This window comes from Panthera uncia, chromosome B4 (assembly GCF_023721935.1).
Source record: "Panthera uncia isolate 11264 chromosome B4, Puncia_PCG_1.0, whole genome shotgun sequence".
In the NCBI taxonomy this organism is placed as follows: Eukaryota; Metazoa; Chordata; class Mammalia; order Carnivora; family Felidae; genus Panthera; species Panthera uncia.
Genome location: NC_064809.1, coordinates 129,267,612 through 129,292,647, shown reverse-complemented (window position 1 = coordinate 129,292,647; position 25,036 = coordinate 129,267,612). Strand labels below are relative to the sequence as shown.

At 58.7% G+C, this 25,036-nt stretch overlaps 1 protein-coding gene across 2 annotated transcripts in view; it reads right to left on the bottom strand.

Moving 5' to 3' along the window:
• Nucleotides 1–4,038: 4,038 nt before the first annotated feature.
• Nucleotides 4,039–25,036, bottom strand: part of SYNGR1 (synaptogyrin 1) — a 26,278-nt gene continuing 5,280 nt past the window's right edge. Inside the window, exons 2-4 of one of the 2 annotated variants that reach the window (XM_049626394.1) lie at nucleotides 13,983–14,220; nucleotides 12,394–12,539; nucleotides 4,039–8,217 (exon numbers count right to left, since the gene is read on the bottom strand). In XM_049626394.1, coding sequence (XP_049482351.1) covers nucleotides 7,996–8,217; nucleotides 12,394–12,539; nucleotides 13,983–14,220 — 606 coding nt within the window. In that variant the 3' untranslated portion in view covers nucleotides 4,039–7,995. Of the gene's footprint in view, nucleotides 8,218–10,562; nucleotides 10,867–12,393; nucleotides 12,540–13,982; nucleotides 14,221–25,036 lie in introns of those variants that run through there. The other variant, XM_049626392.1, reaches the window with a different exon arrangement.

Sequence of the window (25,036 nt, the reverse complement as noted above, 5' to 3'; positions counted from 1 at the left end):
GCTCGGAGCCTGGAGCCTGTTTCCGATTCTGTGTCCCCCCCTCCCCCCCCCCCCCCCCCCCTCTTCCTCCCTCCCCCTCCTCCCAAAAAAAAAAAAAAAAAAAAAAAAAAGAGTCACGTGACCTACTGACTGAGCCAGCCAGGCACCCCTAAGAGCATGCATTTTGAAGGTGAATGTGTTATGGTTCTTCAGGCTCTGCCCAGTGTGACCCTGGCTGTGCACTTCTCTAGCTCAGCTCCTCATCTGTAGAATGGGCTCAGTTTAGTGTCTCCATCACAGGCTTTGAAAGAACGAAATAGAAATGCTGGCAAAGAGCTTAGCATAGCTCTGGCCCTACAGAAAACCACGCACACACTTTTTTTCTTCTCTACTACCACTCGCACCAACACTTCTGACACCAAACGTGGGTTTTTTCTCACGTCAACCCTTCTCTGACACCAGCTGGATGTCCTACAGTTCCGTTCAGTTCTGACATTATCGACCTAGAGTTAGCGTCAGATCCCACAAGTTAAGGGCTCAGTCCCGAGACTGCCCTCACTTCAGATGTTAATGGACAGTCCCAGCCTCCCTTATGTCTGATCTGCCAGCTATAAATCAGGGGTTCCCATGACCCCTTCCCCCAATAAGTCAATAATTTGGTAGAAAGGCTCACACAACTCAGGAAAGTGCTTTGCTTTCTAGTATCTATTTATTTAAAAAGATAGAACTCAGGAATAGCAGGGTGGAAGAGATAAGTAGGACAAGGTATGAGGAGGCCGAACACAGAGCTTCCGTGCCCTCTCTGGGAGCACCACCCTCCCAGCACCTTGATGGGCTCACCAATCTAGAAGCTCTGTGAGTCCCTTTGGTTAGGATTTTTATGGAGGTTCCATTATGGAGGCATGCTTGATGAAATCGCTGACCATTGGTGATTGAAGTCAATCTCCAGCCCCTCTCCTCTACCCACAGATCAGGCGGTGAGGAGGCTGAAATTTCCAACCCTCCAATCACGTGGCTGTTTCTCTGGCACCCCCCCGCCCATCTTTAGGGATTTTCCAAAAGTTACCTTAGTAATATACACGTACGTTTGACTGAAAGGGGCTTGTTATGAACAACAAAAGGTACGCCTCTAAACCCTATCATTCAGAGATCCCCAGGAATTTCCTGTGCCGGGAACTAGAGCTGGATGAAAATCAAATTTATTGGGTTATAATTATAGCCAATATGATGGGTCCACAATCAAGTGTTGCTATCTAATTGACAAGGATACTAAAAGAAAAAAACAACTTCGAATAGCATGAAGGGGCAGTGGAGAGGGGGCTGGAATCAGTATTCTGGGCGGGGCTGAACTCAGAGGCATGTGACCGGTGGAGTTACAGAGGCTTCCCCGCTCTCAGGAGGGACCCACTTCTTGGTTTAACGCTCTGCTCTCACTGTCTTGAAATTCGTAATAATTTTCTCCTTGGAACTGTGTTTTGTAAAGGAAGTCCAATGGGACAGCGAAGCATGTGTGTGAGCAGAGAAGGTACACCCGGTGGCAGAAAACGGGGTCCGGGCCAGCAATATGGCAGGCGGCGGGCAGCATGAGTGTTGAGCAGTTGACCTGGCCACCCAGTGTGCACCCACATGGCGGGGCAGTCTGGGATCCGTGCCCAGACCGCCAGCAGCAGAATATGGCTGCAGTCCACCAAAGCCATGGTGAGAGAAGGGACCCCACGTGGAAGGGCCCATCCAGTAGATCTATGCAAACGTGAGCTCTGCAGCCTAAGTCTGGGATGGGAACTGCCAGCATTTGGGCAGAAAACGGTCAGTAAATTATGACAAAATCAAAGCATACGCATGGACGTTGCAATAAAGCATGTTGGGGAGTTGCCAATTCTTCAGGGTTTAGAATCCCTGGTTCTGAAAACTGCTACAATATTGCAAAGCAAATATTCAGAGGCTTAGAAATAGAACTCAAATGTAAAGGTCACATTTTACAGAAAATTCTATTTTCATGTGAAGTTTCATTATTAACGAGAAGGGCAATTTTAAATTATTATTATTATTATTATTATTATTTGCTTGTAATCCAAGGTATGGCAGTCAAGTGCCTAAACAGGTCATTAAAATTATAGACAAATTATGAAGTCGCTTTCATTTTTTTCCCCCAGAGGAGGGCACAAATGCTCTCCCTCGCTATTAGAAATTACACAGTGGGTGGGCGCCTGGGTGGCTCAGTTGGTTAAGCGTCCGATTTCAGCCCAGGTCATGATCTCATGGTTTGTGAGTTCGGGTCCCACGCCCAGCCCTGTGCTGACAGCTCAGAGCCTGGAGCCTACTTCTGAATCTGTGTCTCCCTCCCTCTCTGCTTCTGCCCCGCCTGCGCGCTCTCTCTCTCTCAAAAATAAAAATAAACATTAAAAAAAATAAAAAAAAAAAAAAAAGAAATTGCACAGTTGAGTTTCCCACATCTGGAGAAGTCACAAAGGTCAGTGTGGCCTAAGCGCAGTCTATGAGCCTCACCCTGGGAGAACCACCTTGGTGATCACCATGTCCCCATGTAAGTATCACTTTCACTGTGTTGTACAATGTCACAAGTTACAGATAATATTAAAGAAAATAACGTGTCACTGTATAAAGTTACATGTTAAATTCAGGCATATGTGAAATTGATTTTCTGAAGACTTCAATCTTTTGACAAACTGTTCCAGGAGAATCATCAGCTCTAAATGTACTAAATATAACAAATAAAATATTTTGAAAGGAAAAAAAAATTGTATTTTAGTACCTTAAGCTGCATTTTTAAAACCTGCTCTTTGAATAGGAGGGCCTGAAATTTTTCTAGGGGCGCTGGTTCTGAAAACTAGTATTTCTTCGAGAGGGTTTTCATATTTCTCCGAATTATTCTGATTCTGTTAAAACCCTGTCGGGCTTTTATTGAGTTCCGTCAAGTCCAATGAATGGTCATCAGGTTACCACTTGTTTTCAAACCCACATCGCAAAAACAAAAACAAACAAACAAGCAAAGAAACCCGCATCACAGATGACGGACGGCTGGTCGTCTTTGCCGCGGACACTCTCCACTGCAATGTCCTTCTCATCCCAATCTGGAAGCCATCTTCTCCAGATAAGGCTCGTTCTCCTGAGCAAGAGGAGGAAGGTAGAACCCAGGTAGGCGGGAACGCGTTCGTGGCCCTGTCTGTCAGAATGGTGCCTCTTCCGGGCTCCTCCAGCCTCCTCCCACTCCCGATTGACCAATCCTTTCACCCCATCGTGGAGGGAAGCAATCTGATTGGCTTAGTCGTGGAGGAGGGCGGTGCCCTTTACAGCTGCCTTGGCACCCATCAGCCTATGAAAGGGCGGCCCTTGGATCAGGTGCTCACCTCTGCCCAGTCAGAGGCCCCGCGGTAGGACTAAGGCGGGACTAAGGCGGGACTTGCGGACAGCCCAGGGCACAGGCGTGGCCAGACTGTGACTGACAGGCCGATACCGGGGCCCCAGCTTACCTGCCGCTCCCCTACCGCCTGAGCTCCTGCGCTGCTGCTGGGGAGTGGTTCTCACACTCCTCAGCCCCCTTGACTCAGTCCATCGCTTACTGATCTGCTCTTTCCTCAAATATATCTAGATTTCCCCCACTCTTACCGTGTCCATGGTGACCTTCCTGTCTAAACAAGGGGCAGCAACCTCTTGGTTGCCATGTGACCACAGGAGTGGTGTTTTAAAACACACAACAAGGATTGGGGCACCTGGGTGGCTCAGTCGGTTGATGGCCCAACGTTGGCCTCTCCCTCCTCCTTCTCTCCTGTGTATCTGCCACGCCTGCCTTCCACTATTCCCAAGCTCTTCCCTTTCAGTTCTGCTCTCCAGATGGATCAGCAGCCCACCCCCTTGCCACTGAACCCTTAATCATTCTAGAGAGCTCAGATGAAGGGTCATCTGCTCAGAGGGTCTGTACCTGAGCCCACGTCTCAACTTACGTCTTCTGACATTGTCTCAGCGCCGGCCACAACTTACATTTCCTGTTTGCATGGTTTAACGTCCATGCCCCCTGCTGGGAGACTACGAGGGGCGGGGGGGGGGGGGGTCAAGGGCTGTCCACGTTCCTCAGTGTTGACTCCTAGGCCCCAGCACAGCGTCTGGATAAATATTGTGCCAGCCCAGGGCCACTAACTTTAAATACAGTGCAAACGCATGTGTAGGTCTGCAGGGAATCTTGACTGCCTCTAGGGAGCGGGAAAGGGGCCAGGATAGGGAATGGTGGCGGGGCAGGTGTGTGTGCACGTTGAAGCCTGTGTGCCTGCGTGTACATATGTAAAGCTGGGGGGTACTGGCTTCGACTGCAATGGTTTCACTTCTGCTGAACAGTAATGAACAAATAAAAGCATGTGCCAGGTCAGGGGAGAGAGGGAACGGGCAACCCAAAGCCACACTCATGGCGAACAAAAACATTGTGACACGCTGCGATCCACTGGTGGGTTTTGTCTTCACTTTATTACTATGTCACCAGAAGTCACCACCTTCACTTGGTTCACCACAAATGGACAGATGTCATAAACGAGGGTGCCACGGGGCCACTGGATTCACTCTTGAGACTTAACCAGGTGGTGGGGGAGTCCAGAGTGGGGGCCCAGGAGGGGGACCGCCATTCACTGCACACACGCACACACACAGAGATATATTTGTGGAGCCTTATATTATACATCTTATATATAGAAAATATATATATTTATACTATACACAGGCAGTTACGCTGCGGGAGGGCCAGGACACCCAGACGAGGGCTGTGGGCACCAGGGGAGGGGGAGTGTCACATCGAGGGGCAGCGCTTGGAAGCGACTGCACCAGCCCATCCTCCTACAAACTCTTTGGAAGGGTGGTCCCTCTTCCTGCTCCTTAGACAATCAAAGGGGTCTGGGGTCAAGGTTGGGGGGCCCTCAAGGGGTAACAAGTGGGGGCTCTTGGTTACATGGGGGAAGCCTGGGACCCCCAAGAGTCTTTGAAGATCAAAACTCACCAGGGAAGGTTGGAGTAGGGAGCGGATGCCAGTCCCTGGGGAGTTAGACCAATGGTTACACCCCCAGGTACCAGAAGCCACCCCCAGGCAGACGGGCTTTGACCGCGCAGGATGAGTGTTAACTTGGAGGCAAGAGACCCAGATCCCAAACCTCTGCCTCTGTGTGTGACTTTGCACAAGTCACTGTCTTCCCGGCTGACTCTACTATCTCTAAGGGTCCTTGCAGCTCTAAACTTATGTGGAACCCAGCTTTCCTGAGCCCTCTCTTGTGCTTGGTGGGAGCAGGGGGTGCGGGGAGAGAGGCAGAGGGAGGCAAGAGTACACCACTGGCTTGCGAATACACCTTGGGGGCCCTGGGGGGCTGTCCTCGGCCAGGGGAAGAAGCAGGACGTCGCTACCAACCTCCCAAAAGGGGAGTCAGGAGCCTTGGGTCTCAGCCAAATCCCACCCTCCGCCCTCTCTCCCTCCACCACTGGCTGGTCCCTGTCAAGAGCCAGCCTGATGGTGGGATCACATCTGGGCTGTACTCCAAGTCTGTACCCCAGGTCAAGGGAGGAATGCAAAGTGATAGGATTCGGTGCCCCTCACTCCTGGCAGGCGTCCTGTAAACTTTCCCAGTGTGGGGTGGCAGGGAGAGTCTATGAGGAACACCCAGGGGTTGGATGAAGCTTAAGTGGTTCCTAGCATCACGAGGAGCTAGTCGGTGCCCAGGGAGAATGGACGGACAGCACCCTGGGGTCCCCCTGTGTCCATCGCCAGGGGAGGTGCTTGGTGGGGAGTGGGCGAAGGGAAGGGCCTCTCACAGCCTCCCGCACCGGCACAGGACTTCACTTTGCCAGAAGAACACCCACGACCACCCGCATCCTTACCTGCTTCGTAAACCTGGTCTGGTAACAGGTTCCACCGCTCGGCCTGGCAGATACCGCAACCTCATCCCGTCCCCACTCGGGCCACCGGGAGCGGGGGTACCATGGACAGAGTCCCTCCGCCAGATGTGGAAAACCCGGAGTCAGCAACCCTGAGCTGCTGCTCAGCTGCCTGGGGTTCTCTGCTGTCACTGCTGCCCCCCGGGGAGGGCTTGGACAGGCTGGGGTTCAGATGCATGCTCCGCCGCTAACTCATTCACACTCTGAGCCTCTGTTTCCTCTGCGGTTAAGCGGGGACAGCGGTGCCACTTCTCTACCTGGGAAATTCCCTCTCTCTCCCTCTGCGGTGCTGCTCCTGCCCCTCCTCGGGGAGCCTCACCCCTTCACAAGCTCTCATATAGCACACTGCCCTCTGGGGGACCCTGGGTAGCGGCGGGTTTGGGGCCCATCTCTGGACCACCGGCTTGCATGCCTTCTGAATCCCTGGTGTAACAGCGGAGTCTGCGGGAGTGAGTGTCACCTGCCTCTGAGGATTCTGGTGGGGGAACGGGGTGCCGGTGGCGGGGACATCCAGCACGGTGCCGAGCCACAGTCCCCTTGCCCTGCTCCCCGAGGCACTGGCCAGTGGACGCTGGGCCCCATGCCCCCCCACACCTCCATCCTGTAAGGCCTCCCCGCCCCTCAAGGCTCAGTGAAGAGCCCACTTGTGCAAGAGTCTCTCTCTGCTCCCAATCCTCCTTGTGCCTTTGGAGTCGCCTGCTTACCATCTCCACTACAGCCCAGGCCTCCTCCCCCCCCCCGCCTGCCATGCACCAAGGGGCTTTCAGCATTCATCTCGGGAGCCGTTTGTCCCATGGCAGCAGCTCAATGGTTGGCTTTGCTGGGCCCAGGGTCCCTGCTGTCTCTACTCTGACTCCCACACTGTCCTCTCATCAGGCCTTTTGGAAGGCCAGTGGAAGGACCCTCTGGGTCCTTGGCAGTTCCAGCCCCTGAGCCCCCCTGGCTAACCCTGGCCGAGGGAAAGATGACACAGTGTTCCAGATCAGTTCCGTTTCCTGGGAGGTCACGAGGGCAGGGAATCGGGGCGCCTGCTGAGTGGCTGGGACCAAGAACCCCGGGCAGTAAGCCCGGCTCTGCCACTTACTCGCTGTGACCTTGGGCCTCCTCGCCCACCCGGCCCTGGGCAGGGACAGCGGTCAGTCCTTTGGGAGGCCACCGGAGCTCCCGGTGGGGCACGCACGGCACGGAGCAGTACATGGGTGAAACAGGCGAGTGAGGCAAGCCCCCCGGGCCCTCCCACCCTGACAGGAGACCAGGGCAGGGGTTGGTGGGGATGTGGGGAGAGGGGCCTAGAGACAGGGCTGTCCCACTTCGGGAGCAGCCAGCCGGGCAGAACAGGCCCCCGGCTTGCAGCAGAATCAGGGTATCTCACGGGCTGAGGTCCCCAAGGCCTCCCAGAGTGTGACGACAGCACTGAGAGGTGGAGCCCCAGGCTCGGGGATGGGGAAGGCAGGGAGGACAGGGGACAGCAGGTGCTCCGCAGTCAGGTGGCCTGGGCTTGGAGCCAACTCTCACTGGCTGCCGAGTGACCCTGGGCAAGTGACCTTGACTCTTCCGGGCCTCGGTTTCCTCAGCCACGAAATGGAGACGGCCCCAACACCCACAGTAGGGCTGCCGTCACTCCGGCAGGCGACAACTCCCAGTGTCCTGCAGGCATTCACACCCACCCTGGGGCCAAACTTTCCCGGCATCATCCGGGTCTATCTCTCGCACCGCTCCCACCTCCGGTACCCACGGGGCCTCCTCCGTCCCTCGTCTTCCTCCTTTCCGGGACCGTTTCTCTTTCACCACCGGTGCCAAGCACACACCTGACACACAGCAGGCACTCAATGAACACTCGACGACACAACGGATGATCGCGAACACCCCCAGCCCCCGCCGGACAGACTTGCACACGTGTAGATGCACCCCCAACACCTTACTGCCCCATCCCACCCCGAGCCGCCCTGGACGTCGGTGGAACGAGGTGCTGGGCAGGGCAGCCTGGGAGGGCGCGGGGGTCTGGGCGTGGGCGGTGGGCGGTGGGGGGGCGGGGAGGGCAGGGGCGGCTGGGACCGGGGCAGGGACAGGCGAGGGGCAGGCGGTCACTGCAGCTCAGTAGCCCTGCGACTGGTAGCCCTGGGGCTCGGCGTCAAAGGCGTTGGCCGGTTGCTGGTAGGTACCACCCATGCCGGTGGGGTCTGGCCCGGTGCTGGGCTCCACGTAGGGGGCGTAAGGCATGCTGGAGTCCTGGCTGGGGTCCATGTAGTCCTGGGAGAAGAGGGCCGAGTCGGCGCCAATCTGATACCGCTGGAAGGCCAGCATGGCCTGGCCCGCCTGGGGACGGGGGCCGGCGGGGACGAGGACAGGCGGGAGGGGATGGTTAGAGGAGAGACAGACAAGAACGCTGGGTTAGTGGCAGTTAGTTCACAGGACACAGGCAACAGAGGGCTAAATATCCTCGAAACCCCAAAGATGAGACCAAGCCTGACTGAGGGGCAGAAGTCTGTCCTTGTAGCCAGCCCTCAAGAGACCCAGAACCACACTGTCCATCCAGCCAGAAAGACCTTCAGAAGGTCTTTGGGTCACTATGGGTCACCAAAAACTTTCCACTGTGGAGTGTTAAGGTGGCCCCAAGGCCACAACATCCTCCTCAAACTGTGTTCTCGGGGGTGTTACGTGGAGAGGGGAAAAAGTTTCTTGGTGTGCTGGAAAACCCCCTAAAAGCCACCGCACCTCTCTTGCGGCGAGTTGAAACCATGTAACTAAGTTCTGGCCAGCACACCAGCTGTCCCACCCGTTGACCTGACGCCCGGAGGGCAGATGTGGGGCTAGAGCTCTTGCAGCCACGCAGGACCACGAGGTCCATGAGCTAATTGTAGGGACGGAAGGGGCCTGGGTCACTGGAGACTTCTGGAGCCACGAGGCCAGTCCCGGACTGTCTTCTCAGACTTGGACTTCATTTAAACCACTGCTATTTACAACTTCATTTGCTGCTGAACCTAATAATAACTAAAACATTTGGTCAAACAAGTTTGGGAAGCTGAGTTCAACAGAGTAGAAGAAGTTTCAGGGCCATGGGACTTGTTAGGGCCCTGACTGACGTCTACTGGGATACCCGAGGGGAAAACTCTGGCAGGCGACCTTTGCCAACCTTACCGGACCAATGAAGCCCTCTTCTCACGGGACCTAGTTGGGAAAGACTTGTCTACAGCATACGCACAAAGGTGGGAAATTCTTTTTCAGTAAAAGCTATTACGTTGTTATTAAGGACAATGACATTGACCACCCCCAGCTAGGGAATGAATTTAAAACATACTTTTTAGGTTTACATTGAAAGCCTTCCTCAAAGATCTTTCTAGCAGGTAATCTTCCTGTGACGGAAAGATGCTAATGCTCTACACACCCATTTCTGGGCTGGGAGGACTGAGGCTTAGTGAAGGGAGACCTCACGGCAGAGTCAGTGCCAGAACCCAGACCTGAACCCAGAGGTCCTGCTCCTTCCCAGGCCAGGGCCCTCCCCATCTCCTTCCCATGGATCAGCCCCCTCACAAGGGAATAAACCAACCAGGAACCTGAAAGGGCCATCTGGTGAGAGGCGGGGGGGGGGGGGGGGGGGGGAGTGTGCTTGGCATTTTATTCTAGAAAGTTCCAGAAGCCCAATGACTAGCCACTGACTTTTGATTTGTGTCATTGGTAAAGGCTCTAAGGGGCAGCCCTTCCTGAATACTGTTTAAAGCAGTGCAGGAGCCTGAGAAAGGCAGACCAGGCCCGAAGGAGTTGAGCTGAGGGAATTAGGCCTCCCTAATTCAAGAGGCCACAACACAAGAGTATGGGGGTGGGGGGTGGTGCATGGGACCCTGCTGGACTCAGGTGCAGAGGGGAGGCTGGGAGTTCTGCTCGGAGCCCAGGGACCTGGTGGCCCACCTGGCCCTGCTTCTTCAGAGCAGGTGTACTCTCTAGGATCTCCACCGCGCAGCAAGCCGTGTGCACTGGTATGCCTCTAGCGTTGGGAAGCTCACTCTCTTTGTGCTTTGCTCTGGGGGCCTGTTTGCTCTGATACCCCCTCAACTCCTGGAGAGTGGAGAGATTGGTGGTTCCCGCCCAGGCAGCTAAAGGCCCCCAAACTGTAGAACTGGAGGTCAAAGTCTTTTGGAAGAACGAGGGCTCACCACACGAGAATCGCCCCCAAAGTAGAGATTATGGAGGGGTCTCTGACTCCCTGGAGAGAATGGATGAAGGAACGAATGAACGGAAGAGCCTACATTTATTGAGCATCTCTGTGCCAAGCTCCGTGCCAGCCTTTGTTTCATCCACACAACAGCCCTGAGAGGTTGGTCCACTGGGTAGTGAACTGAGGCTCAGAGAGGTGCAGGGGTTTGCCCAGGGTCACACAGCATGTGAGAGCAGGGCCGGACCAGGAGTCCTCTGATGTCCTCGGCCAGGCCTCCGTTTGCACCCAGGCTCCATGGGAACTGTAAGGTCAGCCTTCGTGCTGCAGCAAGGAACAGGCTCTCGCACCGTATCCACAGATCAGTATACCAGTATAGAGAGCCAACGCCAACCCTCTGATAGCCCGTGGCCGTCTGTCTGGGGGAGATTTCAATTTGTCTTCCCCTCCCCAGCCTGTGGGCCCCTGGGGCCAGGGACCCCGTCTGATCCATCACTAGGCACAAAACAGCTGCTCAATAAATGTTTACTGAATGAATGGACATTTGGAAAAAGAAAGGAGGCAATGAATGCGTAAGTGGCGAGTCTTAACTGGCCCCTCAAGCCAGCCACCCACTGCCCTGCGTGCCCTGGCATCCTGGCCATTTCCGGCAGAAGGCTGCCCCCATAACCTTGCCACTGGGCATGATACAGGGCGCTCCCCGCCTCGGGAAACCGGCAGGCCTATGGCTGTGCCGAGGCGGGAAACAGTGTGCTGTATTCCTCCTGGAAGGTAAGGTCCTTGAATCTCCGCACGGCCAGGGCTGCGGTCAGGCTCTGCCGGGAGAGAGCAGGGGTGAGGACGGTGGGGAAGAGCTGGGAAAGGCAGAAGTGCCAGCAGAGAAGCCGGCCTCAGTGGGCACCTGTCCGTCAGGCTTTCGGATCTGCCCCCGGAAGTCCTGACGCCCAATCACTCCTCCTCCTCTGTGAACTCCACCCCCATCTCAGGGCTCACTGGTCCAAACATCTCCCTGTAGCACCGGGTGGGCTGTGTGGTTCCCATACATGGGGCATCTTCTGTGGTCTGAGATCCCCTGGGGTCACTTGGTTCTTCCTGCCCAGCCCTGAGGACACGGAGGGCAGGTGTGACCACCGCTGGCGTGCCGGGGCCTGAACCACAGGTGTTCTCCTCCAAACCCTGGCTCCCAATATTGTATTGGGACAGGGGCCCCAAGAGAAAATGGATATTCAGGGGCCCTCAAAAAGAGCAGGAAGTCACTCCAGGACAAGCCCAGAAGGGCAGAGGGACAAGGAGGCCTGGCTGCAGCAGGCTTCGCAGGAAGGGCTAGGGCTGCTTGTATTTAGCCCCAGGGTCTCCTTGCAGAAGGCTGGGCCCAGGGCTGCTCTAGGGCCTGGAGGGGAAGGGGGCTGCACGCAGGGGAAAGGAGAACCCTTGAGATGGGGGCCTGGAGCCCATGTGACCCCGATATCACAGGAGGGAGGTGAGGAGAGAAGAAATACACCGAGGGGACCTGACCCCAGTGGGAAAGAGGGCCCAGCCCTGCTGTCATGCCCGTGGGTGCTGGAGGTGTAGGTCCAGAGCCTGCCAATGGGTGCCGTTTGTGGGCCCAGAGACACACTTTCTTTGACCCACACGGTATTTTTTTTTTTTTTTCTAACTTGAATAAATTGCTAACATGTAACGATCAGGTTTCACACAGAAATTCAGATTTCTGGCTTCTCTGGAAAAATGGGAAGACCTGGGCTGTCTGGGTCCCTATTCCTGCTTTGGAACAGGGATCAAGGGTGTCCCTTTGGGGGCATGCACCTGCCGCCCGGCCCACTCACGCTTTCTCACGTGCTGCCTACCACACGGATATCTGAGTTTGTGACACCCCGCACCCCCCAAATCCAAACTCCTGATTTTTAGAGATGGGAAGATAATGGGCCGGAAACCTAGAGGCAGCCCCAAGAAGTGGCCCAGGTCTCCCGACACCTAGGCCCGGGCTCCTAACCAGCCTCAGAACTGCAAAGCCTTATCTTTCTGTCCAGGCCTCCACTTGGGTCTACAAAAGGTTAGGGTAAACGCCCACAACCCGACTACCAGAGTGCTTGGGAGGGGTGTTCGTGACCACTGGAAGGCTGCTCTGTGCCAAAGCGAGGGTCTAGCACCACTGTGTGACCCTGCTGGCGATGGCAACAGCCTCCTTCCCGGGAAGCAGCCCGTGTGACTGCTGAGGAGAGAAGCAGGGGCATGTACGGGCTCCAGGAAGCAGGATGCAGGCCCCGGCTAGGCTGAAAGGCCGCCCGCTCGGGAGCCTGGCTGGGGCGGGCGACTGTGGGCTGGGTGGGCCATGTACTCACCCACGTGAAGATGGAGAAGAAGGAGAAGGTGATGGCGGCCCGAGCCGCATCTGTCCCTTCATTCATCGGGTTGTCTTTGGGCTTGGACACCTGCCACTGGTTGGCCAGGAAGCAGAAGCCCACGAACCAGAGGAAGGCCCAGAAGGCTGGGGTGTCCACGAGGGCCAGGCACAGGGGCCGCGCACAGGAGAGGGCGAGTGGGGAGGAAATGGGGAAAACGAGCAACAGGGAGGGGTTTGGGAGCACGTCTCCCACACCCCACCCCCACCCCCATAGGGAGAGGCGGGGGCAGGGGGCACAGAGAGGGGAGCACAGGGAAGGTGAGGCGAGAACAGGGAGGTCAGTCAGACACAGAGCAGGAGGGAGACCACAGAAAGGAGCCGGGCCACGCAGATGGCAAGGCCAGGAGCAGAGGCAGGGAGAGCCAGGGGCAGCGAGGGGAGGGGAGGGGAGGGGAGGAGGGAGAGACAGAGAGAAAAGTCAGTTGGCCTAGGTGCGCATTTCTGTTGCCTTAGCCAAACACAGATTTCTCAGCTGAATCCCCGCCCCGGGACGTAGTCTGCCCCTGCAGCAGTCTGGGAGGAGCACTGATCCGACCCCCTGGCCAACGATAGCCTCCCAGAAAATCGGGCAGAGAGAGGATGAGGAGGAGGCTGGGCAGGGGGGGGCAGCTTAGCTGGGCAGGTCTGAGCGTTGCCTTCTCTTGTGCTCGCAGCCTCACGAGGCCCAGCCTCACGAGGCCCGAGCCAGGTGAGCGAGGGCCCTCTTGGGAAACGGAGGCCCGGGGACCTTAGCAGTGGGAGCCTTGTGGCAACGAGGTCTTCTGTGGGTCCCCAGGGTCTACCCAGAGAGGACCAGAGCGGCTCAGACAAAGCGTGTGTGTGCCAAAGGGCTGGGGTAGCTAGAGACCAACATCTCCCACAGGCACTGCTGGGGAACCCTGGGGCGCCGTGGACCACCGCTTGAGAACCATTAATTTCATTCTATCCTTCAAGTCTACGGGACCGGTCTCACTGCTTCCAGTCAGCCAGGCTCACCCTGAGGATCCCAGGCCCAGTAATGGGGGGAGGTCTCAGCCAGAGAGCCGAGGCCACAGGCAAAGCTTCACGGCCTCTCAACCCAAGCACCCAGTGAACAGACTTCAGAACTCGTGGGGTCAGAGGTCGGGTCAGCTCTGCCAAAGGCTGTTTCTGGAGGATGAGGGCAGCAGGTCACGTCAGGTCCTGACCCTCCCCGGGCCCAGACTGTGTGCCAGGCGGTCGGTCCTGCCTTACGAGGCTCTCACGGGGGGTGGCGCAGGGGAGGCTTCAGAGAGAAGGGAAGCTGTGTCCCCTCCCCGCCACGGAGCTGTGGGCTGTTCCGGGGCCTCAGGCCCGGCCCTGGTCCCACCGCTCCCCGTTGCCAGCCACGTGACCCCCAGTCTGTCCCCTCACCCGCCCGCACCTCAGCTTCCTCATCTGGAAAATGGGCGATGGGGGACGGCTGCCTCCTCGGTGCGCGCGAGGATTAACGGGCCCACGGCCGGGACGGCCCCCTGCCGGCTCCGTTGTGCTGGGGGGGGAGGGGTGCCCACTGGGCGGGGGGCTCACCTGAGACACCGATGTCGGACAGGACGGCTTTCTTGCGGTCCTTCACGCTGCTGATCTGTGGGAAGTACACATCCAGGGCCAGGTACAGCAGGCAGGTGAGGAAGGCGAGCACGCCCACGGCCACGCCATAGCTGCAGGCGTTGGGGTTGCGGTTGTAGATGCAGAACTTCTCGCCGCCCGAGTTGTTGTTGAGGTAGCCCTCGTTCACGATGGAGCCGAACACCACGATGGAGAACACCTGTGGGGGGAGGGGCGGGGGCCAGGCATGAGATCCAGGCCGGCCCCCGCCCAGCACCAGGCCCCGAGAAGGGGAGGCTACCCGCCTCAGCCCGCGGCCTACCCCTGCCCCGGGGAGCCCTCTTCACCCCCGACAGCCACAGGGCTCGTGCAAAACGGGCATTTCAGAGGGGAGGCCCCGAGAGGGAGGGCAACTTGCTTCGGGTCACACAGCGCAGGGGGGGACAATCCCTTCCTTCCTCCGCCTCAGGCAGGAATGACCCTCTGACCACAGATTTGGCCCTACCAACCCACCGTCCAGGTCCTGGGAGGTCTTCCTGGGCCCTGACACCAAGATTCCTCTAGAATTGGACCTGGCCTCCCAGAATGAGTGGGGCCATGCCCTTCTGGGAGGTGAACCTGCCAAGCCCCCACCCCCAGGCCCCCTAGGCTGACTCCTCTAGACGCTGGCCCATGCCCACCCCCACCGGCAACCCCTTTGCCAGGTTTATTTCACTTGGATAGACGGCCAGCCGAGATGGCCCCCCACCACCCCACCTCCTGGCATTCACGCCCTTGTGCAACCTCCTTCCCCCTGCGTGGCGGCTGGGCCTTGTGATTCACTTCCAACGGAATCTGTGCAGAGAGCGACAGATAACATCTCTGCGAGGAGGTTGCAAGGACGCTGGCTTCCACCTCGCTCACCCTCGCTTGCCGCCTCTTACTTGCTGGCTCCGAAGGAAGAGGCTGCCTTGGTTTGAGCTGCCCTCTGGAGGGGCCCATGTGGCGTTTTATGGTTTGTCAGCCATAAACAAACACACAAATTAAAAACAAGAAAAAAAAAAAAAAACCGACACCGCTGCAGCTGGATGAACCTTAAAAGAGGTGGAAAAAGAGGCGAGGGAAGCCAAACACGGAAGTCAACCCCCAGGACAAAAGCCCTAACAGACAAAACAGAGACAAGAAGCAGGCGAGAGGTGCCCCGGGGCTGGGGGAGGGGAGGACGGAGAGCGGTTACTTAAGAAGCACGGAGCGTTCTTACGGATGATGAACGTTTTGAAACCAGACAGAGGTGACAGTTGCGCAACATCAATGCCACGGAAACGCGCGCTTTAAAATGGTTAATCGCGTGGCATGCGAATTTTTCTACCATTAAAGACAAGGCTGTGGGGCTGTGTCCTCGTTCAGCCGTGGGCACAGCGGTGGCCACGGTGGCCCGTGAGCCACGCGTTTGCCTGTCCAAATTCGAGAATGTGCACACAGCCACAGTCCAGACCCGGGCCGGCGTGCTGGCTCTCAGCCCGGCCCCGTCACAGGTTCCACATCTTCGCGGCCACCCCAGGAGGTGCACAGGGCAACTCGTGCTGCTCCCAGTTAGCAGCGCAGGAAAACTGAGGCACAGAAAGCGCAGGTGGCACTGTTGTCAGCACTCCGGGCTGAACGGGGACCCGGGCGTTCTGATCCTCAGCCCTGTGCTGTCTCTCACCTGACTAGGCTGACGCTCGGCCTCAGGGGGTGGGCCCGGACGGAGGTGTGGTCTTTCCAGACACCCGGGGGGCCAGTAGTGTGAGTGAGTGCCAAGTGTGGCGCTCGGGGGCCCAGGAGGGGAGAGGCAGGAAGTCCTGACTTCACAGCGATTGTCTAAGGAACTCCGGGGCTACTGACAGAGTCCTGACAAGCAAGGCAGCCACAGGAGATGAAGGCAGGCTCTCTCATGGCCAGCTGCTTGAGTGGCGCACGGCACAACTCCGGGACTGCCATTCACAGAGCCCCCTGGGACCTGTGCTCCAAGACAAGTCCCAGGTTCCTACCAAGGAACTGCCAGGTCGGGAATCCGAGGCCCAGCCCCAGATGTCACCCAACGTCCCCAATCCAGCAGAATGGACAAGCTACTCGATTAGAGGGGACACTCCAGACCCTAAGGGGTCACACAGGGTTGCTGAAGTCAAATCCCAGGCCTGCTTCTTATGCTGTGTGGCCTCAGGCAAATGACTTAACCTCTCTGAGCCTCCGATTGGAACTCTGCAAAAAGTGACCTTCCCTCCAGGGCTCCTGACAGAATGACACGCAGGCACCCTGAGCAGAGCAGGTACACCAGGGGCTGAGCCACGGTTAACTCCCTTCTCCAGAGGCCCGAGGAAAAGCGGGACGAGCACCAGGAAGGCCCTCCTGAGCAGCACTTCCTGGCAGACATGCTCCGCCAGGAGTGGGAACAAGGGTAGACCCCCTTCCAAAAGCAGGCCAGCAGGAGGTAGGAGGGGAAGCGGGCGGGCGGAAGTTGGGGCTTTGGGGACAGCAGAGGAGGAACCATTAAGATGGGACCCTCTTGGGGGACAGAAGCAGGAGTCCCTGAAGAGGCCAGAAGGCACGTGCTGGAGACAGTGTGTCCCCAGGAGGGTGAGGAACAAGATCAAAACAGCCTCCAAGGAACCGGCGGGGCCCCGGAGCAGCGCAGAGAGAGGAGCTCAGTGCCCGCTCCGGTCCTCCTGTCCATCCCACGGCTCTGGCACACAGGGCGCTCCGCGGTCAGGCATTCCTCGAGGTCGAAGTCACCTTGGGCGAGTGGCTTCTCGGAGCCTCGGTCCCCTCATCTGTAAAGCCCTGCCACCGCAGCACCCTGAACCACTGGCGTGTCGTGAGGAACGGACGAGGCCATGCACGTAAGGGCCTGCAGGCGACGCGGAGCCGGCACCCAGAAAACGCCGGAGTGATGCTAAACAAGCAGAAGGGATAACGAAGCAACGGCAGGCGGTGGCCATGCCGGGAGGGGGGCAGCGGCGGTCAGGGAAGGGAGCCGAGGCAGTGATTTTTGAGCTGAGCTGAGTGAGAAGCCAGCCCTGCCAAGATGGGGGGAAGCGTGTTGCAGGCAGAACAGAAAGGGCAAAGGCGGGAGGTGGGAGAAAAGCCTGGCTGGAGCAGCGACGGAGGAGTAGGGCTGGAGGTGCACGAGACCCGGCGGGAGGGAGAGTGGGAGAGACGGGTGGGGGGGGGGGGGGGCAAGGCCAGGGGGGTGGGATACCGTGAGGAGGGTGTGACCACAGGGGGGCGACCGGATCTGTGGCTCACCGTCCCTGCCCTGCAGCACGAAGCTCCCTGAAACGGTTCCCCCACGGCCTTCCAGACACAATCCGAGCTTCCGAGGGCTGGTGGTCCAGTCCCTTGCTGTATGGCTCGCCCACCCCTCCTGGGCCTCACCTCCCTCCGATGCCTGCTGATCACTGCTTCCCCACCTTCCCACGCCCCGGCCGGTTGCACGGTTTCTTCTCTGAACGTGGTTTCTACGAGCACAGGTCGCGACCGGTGGCGGCGGGGCAAGCTGCCACGAGGCAGGCAGGGCCTGACCCCCAAAGCCGTGAAGGGCAGGGTGAGCTCAGGAGCCACTTCGGGCTTAATCTCACTTGATCTGACTTAGGTCTGAAAAGGGCCACCCTGGGCGCCGCGGAGAGAGGAGCGTAAGGCCAAGGTGAAAGCAGGGAGACCCGCTGGGGGGCTAAGCAGCGCCCGGCGGGGGAGGGAGGAGGGGCTGGGCTGGCGTGGGCAGTGGTGGCAGTGGGACGGGGTGGCTGCTGAATGCGGAAGGTAAAGCCACCGGGATCTGCCGACACGTCTGCCGTGGGGATGAGAAGGAAGAGCGAAGGGCGGGGCGCGGGGGGCTGGGTTCCGCGACCCCCGGGAACAGGTGTGCACGCCACGTTCCCCGCAGGCTGCACAGCCGGGCCAGGGCAGGGACGCTCACCTGGACCGGGCCTGAGACTCTACAGATGGAGAAGCATTGCCAAGGAGACACAACTAGTCCCTCGGGGTCCCCGAACTCCCTCCGGGACCCTGTAAGCCCGGGGTTCGCGACTCCACTTAGCTGCCGTCTCTCCACCCACGTGGGACCGAGCCCCCCAGGAGCAGGGATGGGCCTCGGAGCTCACATCCCGCGGTGGGAGGAAGGGGGGCTCCCTCAGGACCTACTGGGGGACTGAAACACCTGCTCCTCACTGCACGCGGGCCACGTCCTTGTTTTCATTTTCCAGCCGTGTGCGGGCACCTGCCCGGGGGCCGCAGCTGGCTTGGGGGGGGCGGGGATACAGACTCAAACCCAAGTCCCTCCGAGTCCAAAGCCAGGGCTCTGTGTCAGGCAGGCGGTAAGGCCGGATCTGCAGCAGGGAGCGCACGGAGCCGAGAACCGGAAATTAAACCAGAATGAAATTCTACGCTGCTGCGGCCAAACTCTACCTAACAGGCGGACCTGCTGGAGGGACTGGAGACGGGTCTGTGGTGGCAGAACCAGCGGCCTGGAAACAGGACAGGGTGGCCTCAGGGGAGGCTCCACAGAGGCCGCTGGTCACTGGAAGGCACAGGAAAAACAATCCCTTTTCCTTGAACTAAAGAAAATGCTATAGAAAGCGGGGGGGGGGGGGGAAGGCACCAATGTAAATGGACCAAGGCTGTTTTTTCACCACCTTTATAATCCAATCCTGGGTCTTTTTAAAAATGGATTAAAAAAAAAGGGATTCCAGATGGCAGCTGGAGCAGAGCTATGTCAAACTCAGAAAAACACATCGGAAGGTGTCTCAGACTCTCAGGATCTTGGGGTACTGGTTCAGAGACACAGAAGCGGAGACCCCAGAAGTGTCACACCCCGCCCCCACTCTGCTCAGCCATCCCAGACGTCAGGGTTGGCACGGATGTAGGCTGTGTCATAACTGTGCACCTGCTGTTCCGCCCGCCCAGAATGCCCTTCCCCACTCTTCCATCTTTCAAATAGGATCAAACTCCTTCTCAGTCACTCCCCCTCCTTCCCAGTCACTCCCCCACCCTGACCCTGCACACACTCATTTATGGGTCTGTCGCTCCCAAGAGACCTGAGCTAACCCACAGCCTCTGCAGGGGCCCTGCATCGACTGGGAGCGCCTGACGGAAAACATCTCAGTGAATCCTCACCAAAACCTCTAAGGAAAACATAAAGGTAAAAACATGCCCACAAATCAGGCTCACTTAGCCCATTTCACAGAGAGGGAAGCCTGGCCTCTGGCTGGCCGTAACAGGCTGGCCCATAGCGGGTAAGCAGGGCACCGGGCTCTAGCCCAGACCTGCCCGCCTCCAGCCCCACTCCAGGACGTAAGTCAAATCCCTACCTTCAGCTGCCTCCCCAGGAGTGAATTCCAGGTCCCAAACCCTAGAATGAGCGTGAGTCCCAGGAGGGACACCTGCCGTCCCGAGCTGTGTCACCACCCCACTGTGCAGGAGGGGCCGGGCCCACATCCGCACACAGAGCTGGCAGGCCGCGCCTAGGCCACTGGCGGGCAACAGGCTGCCCCGGGCTCCCGGGAGAGCTGGGCCAAACCAGCGTGAGGGGCAGAGGTCGCTGCTATTTGCCAGGAACTCCCCAGAGGCTGGCTTGGAACACCTTTAGGCACATACTGGGTTTCCACCCAGACAAGCTGCAGAGAGCGGAGCCCCGGAGCCCTGCCAGCTAAGAAGGGCACCGTCTGTCTCAACCTCCGTGTTCCTGAGCCCCGCACCGCACCGCAGGCAGCCAGCTGACTCGCTCACCAGCCTCCACTCCACGGTCTCCGCTCCTGCCCACCTCCAGGGCTGCAACGTCACCTGCCCCGGGACGGCCTCCTCTCCGGCCTCCTCACCTCCTCCAGTGGCAGCCAGTGGGTGCTCACCCACCCCAACTCTTACGAGTCTCTCCCGAGGTTGAGCCCCTAGTGGGCTCTGAGGTCCCCCTATTTGGGCGGCTGGTCTCACGTCCAACCCCTGCAGCCCCCAGTGACCTCCAGAGCCCCTCATCCGTCTGCACGCTGGCTCCCATCCGGGAGCTCGAACCCCGAACCGGGCTCATCCTCAAATGCCATCCAATGCGGGGCTAGCCCTACTGTTTCATCCTGCACCAAGTAACCCAAATGACGCCGTGTCCATGCTGGCCCAGGCCACTACCACCACTTGCCAGGAGAGGACAGCAGTTTCCCTCCTGGTCTCTATGCGTTCACTCCCACCCCTGCACCATCCCCTTTACAGCAGCTGGAGAGGTCCCTTTAAATTCTGTTTTTTAATGTTTTTATTCATTTTTGAGAGGGAGAGACAGAGAGAGCAGGGGAGGGGCAGAGAGAGAGGGAGACACAGAATCCGAAGCAGGCTCCAGGCTCTGAGCTGTCGGCACAGAACCCGATGTGGGGCTCAAACCCATGAACCGCAAGGTCATGACCTGAGCCGAAGTTGGATGCTTAACCGGCTGAGCCACCCAGGCGCCCCTGGGAAGATCCCTTTAAACGCGTCATTCCCATGCTCCGTCCTACCCATCTCCATCCCCAGGATGCATCCCCAGCTGCAACCCCTGGGCTCCTGCCTTCCTCTCAGACTCCTTTCTCCCACTCTTCTCTAGCTCCCTCCCAAGCTCATTCCTGCCTCAGGACCTTTGCACTTGGCTTTTCCCTCTGCCTGGAATACCCAGAGTTCCCCAGACCTTCCAGGCTGGCTCCTGCTGGCTCCTTCTCAACATCCATATCTCAGAGAAAACACCACTCAGAGGAGCCCTCCAGGCCTGACTCCCAGATCTACAATATTCTACGATATTCTACAATACGTTCCAATGTATTTCTTTGATAACGTCTTTATACGCTAACGTCCCTAGTTATTAGTTCATTTTTGGGTGAACATCTGCCCGCTGGACCCACAGGGAGGGTCAGGAAAGCCTTTAAGGGGAACGAACAGCAAGCCTGAGGTGGGCAGAGGTGCAGGTGGCACGAGAATCAGCATCCCTGGCTTGGGCCTCTGCTCGCACACTTCTGACCACGGGGAGCTCACTCCCTAAAAGGGGGGGCTGCTGAGTCCTCTCCCTCACCTCCAGCTGAACCTGCCTTCCTGTCAGTGTCCCTACCAAAGTCCTCAATCCCGCCGCCTCCTGGGCCCCAGGGAAAGGCTGTGTGAGGAAAGAAGGAGCCGTGCTTTTGAGGGATGAGTCAGGCTGCCAAGGCCCCCCCACCCCTCATATGACCTCCCACAGGGTCATATGAGGAAAATGGCAAAAGCCAACGCAGGGGCACATGATGGGCAGTAGGCGGCCACTCTGCTTCCTGAAGGGCCTCGTGCGGAGCCGCAGGGCTGAGGCGGGGTCAGGGGTGGGGAGGCTCCCAGGGCCCCTTCTCTGCTCCCCTGCCCGGGCACCCTGTTCCGACGCCTTGGATGTAACCTGCGGGGGATTAGGCCATAATCTTCCTGCAAGCTGTCCCTCGGGTTCTCAGCAGTGGGGGTGGGGAGGGGGCTCTGCTGGGCAGGGGCCCGAGCAAGCAGACCCCTGTCCCCAAGGTACTGAGACTCAGCCGGGTGATCTGAAGGCTCCCCCTTCTCGCCACACTGTTCCCACCTTCACCCTCCTGTGGCTGTGTGACCACAGGGGGCAGGGACCCTTGTTAGAAAGGGGGAAGCCCAGACCCAGAAACAAGCTGCTTGACTGGCCCAGGGCTGCAGCTTGGTGGGCGAAGGATCCAGAGGCCTCACCCCATAATCTTCTACAGCCCAGGTCCTTCCCCACCGGGCCCTGCCACCTCTGAACTCTCTGAGGGAGGGAGGGGGAACAGAGTCGCCCCTGGAAAAGGGCTATGAACACCAACCGAGCACTGCCTGGGCCCTTCCTGGGCGGGACCTCATTTATCCCCAATGGCCCCACTGGCAGGCAGGCAGGCAGGCAGGCACTGCTCTCTCTCGTTTTGCAGCTGGGGAAACTGAGGCTCTGTGCAGTCTCTCAGCCGGTCACAAGGGTAGGGATAACCACCCGGGTCTGTGTGCTCTTCCTCAGCTCAATGCCCGCCCCTGCCCTGCCAGCTCCTACATGACTGACGCCGTTGTTCACTGTCTCTCTCCCTCTGTGGGAGCCTGAGGTCTTCGGAGAGAGAATCTGGTCCCAGGCCCTGCCTCGCTTTCTAGAGAAGAAGGCACAAAGGGGGAAACGCCTTCTGCACTGACAGTTCTCACGGCCGTTCACATAGAGCACAAAAGAAGCAAGGAGGAGACAGCAAGCTTGGGGGGGGGGAATCCTGGAAGGCTTCAAGGAGGAGGTGATTTCTGCGTTGGGCCTTGAAGGTGCGGTGGGAGACCCCGAATAGGGGTGGGGGGTGGGAAGAGGAAGGCAGAGCAGTGCCCCCCACCTCATTCACCCACACGTGGAGCCCTCACAAGACGCCCCATGCTGCCTGGCCCTGGGGGATACAACAGCGATGTAACAGACGCAGTGTCTGCACCCCCACAGCTGACACCCGAGGGGGTGGCATCCTCTTCGCTGCTCTGCTGTACCTCTCGGCCTTTACCACGATGGCCCTCCTGCCCGGAGCTCCTTCCCCCGTCTCCGCCTGGCCGACGCCGTCCCTCTCGTAACTAACCGTACTGCCACTTTTCCGTCCCTGACCTAGGTGAGCATCTCCTCACGCTGGTGGCGCGCTCACCTCTGCATTTTTACTGGCGTCACCACCACGCTTCCCTCCGCCAGACTGTGAGCCCTCGGCAAACAGCGGGCACGCAGCACGCGCTCGGGGTGGCTGCTAACTAGAAGACGACAGAGTGTCTGTGTCCTGCGGCCGTCGGGTCCGAGGGGAGGACAGAGAAATCGCTCACGGCCGGCCAGGTTCGGCTGAGAGAGCCGTTTAACGACAGGCAACCATGGATTTGGCAACGAGAGGGTCACAGATGGTGAGGGGTGGGGGAGAAAGCCTGAGCGGGGTGCATGTGAGAAACGGAGGGAGAAACCTTGGTGAGGGATGGAAATAAGGCACGTTGGGAAGACGGTGGGCAAGAGCCAGGTGGAGAGGGCGACACTGAGGATAGGGGAGAGGGACAGGGAGAGGCCAGTGGGCGTGCAGAGCTAGTGGGCAGGGAGGCCGGCCCGGGCCACAGAATCGGAGAGCCCAGGGGAGGCACGGGCATGAGGCGGCTGAGGGTGGGTGCCCGGCGCAGGAGGCTGTGGGTAAGGCCACGGGGGGAGCCCCGCTGGAGGGGCGCCAGAGAGGATGGGGTGAGGGCGCTACACAGCCTGAGGGTCAATGGCTCCGAGGTCCCAGGCCCAGGGAAGCTGGGACTGACAGGTGAGAGGAGGACAGACAGGAGAGGGGAAGAGGTGGCCACCTGAGAGCACGCAGCTGCTGGAAAGACGGCCAGGCCTAGGGTGCGCCTGGCGAGAGGGGCCGAGGCGCGCGAGGAGAAGACCGTGGCAGGCGGCAAGGCCAGGGCGTGAGCAGGAGCACGGAAGCGGGCACTGCGACACCAGGAACGGAGGCGGCGGTGGCGCTAGAGAGAGCGGGTGTTAAGACGCAAGCATCTCAGGCACCTTCGAGGAGTAGGGGAGTGACCCGGGGCTGGCCTAAGATGAAGAGATCCAGGGCTGGCGTGAGAGTCAAAGCTGGGTGACAATGGTCTGGAAGCGGCCTTAGGAGCCAGGAGCACCTCCAGGCTCGGCAGAGGGAGGGTGTGAGGGAAGGAAGAGCCCCCCGAAGAGGGCTGCCAGGGGAGCGGGGTCGTGGGGGGAGGCCAGGTTACAACGCAATGTACAATTAAGGACGTTCAGAGCGGGGTCAGGGACTCGGGGACACAGGTCACATCCTCCCGCCCCCTGGACCGTGAGCTGAGAGCCCCAGCTCATTGGGGTTCCCGGATGACTGCGTTCTAAACAGTCTGGGCCTGGCAGCCTAGGGTTGTCCCAGCCAAACACCCACCCCTTCCCCACAGTCCCCTTCATCCCCTGCAGAGGGGGGCTAAGCATAGTCCCATCCTGGGAAGGGAAGCATTCTCCAGAAACACAGGGCCATGAGCTGCCGTGCCAGGAGCCCCTGACACTCTGCTCACATACGTGGACCCGGGGCCCAGGCCCCTCTGCTGTGGGCCCCCCAAAAGCATTGTGGGGGTGTGGTTCTTGATATCACTTCTTTAAAGACGGACCAGTCCAACAGTCCCCAACCTGGAGTCCACTAGGAGCAAGCGTGGGGTTCCTTGAGGGTGGAAAGGTTGGGAACCAGCCCAAAATGACTATCCATTTCCCATGTGACAGATGGGGAAACTGAGGCCCAGAGCACATGGCATCTTGCTCAAGTCACACCACCAGTCGGGGTCAGAGGGGGTTGCAGAACGTGGCTTCAGGCCTCGAGGCCCCAGGCACTCCCCAAAGCCCTGTCCTGCCTCTCCTCCCCCTGGACAGCTGGTTCTTCCGGTTCCGGGCGCCAAGCGTGGCTCCCTTGCCAGCTCTGCCATCTGCCCTTCCTTTCCTCCCTTGTCTTCCTGGTTTTTCCTCCTCTCCTCCCCTCCTCCCCCAGCCTTAGTTCTTTCTCCCCAGGCTCAGGCCTGCTTCATAGCTCTGCAAGAACAGGTCCTGTGGGACTCTGCATGTGGCCGGGAACTCCCCGAAGCAGGAAGCTGTAGGCTGTCACCCCAGCTACTCCGGTTAACATCTCTGGGCCTCAGCTTTCTGTTGTACTGAAACAACACCCACCTGACCAGGATGACGAATGCCCAGGGGGAGCGGTTATATGGCGGGCCCTTCAAACATGAGTCTTCACAAAGCTTAGAGTCTGCCCCACATGTCACAGATGAGGCTTGGAGAGGCCAGCATCTTCCAAGGTCTTGCTCTGATGACCCTGCTCCCCACACCAAACCCCCGGCTCTCCCAGGCTCCCCAAGCTCCTGCACGGCCCCGGTACACGAGGAAATGCCCAAGACACAGAGCAGAAATCTACCAGCTGGCATCTCCTGAAGACTTCGCCCCTCAGTCAGCATCTCCTGAAGACCTCACCTACCAGCCAGCATCTCCTGAAAACCTCGCCCACCAGCCAAAGTCTTCTGAAGACTTCGTCCACCAGCCA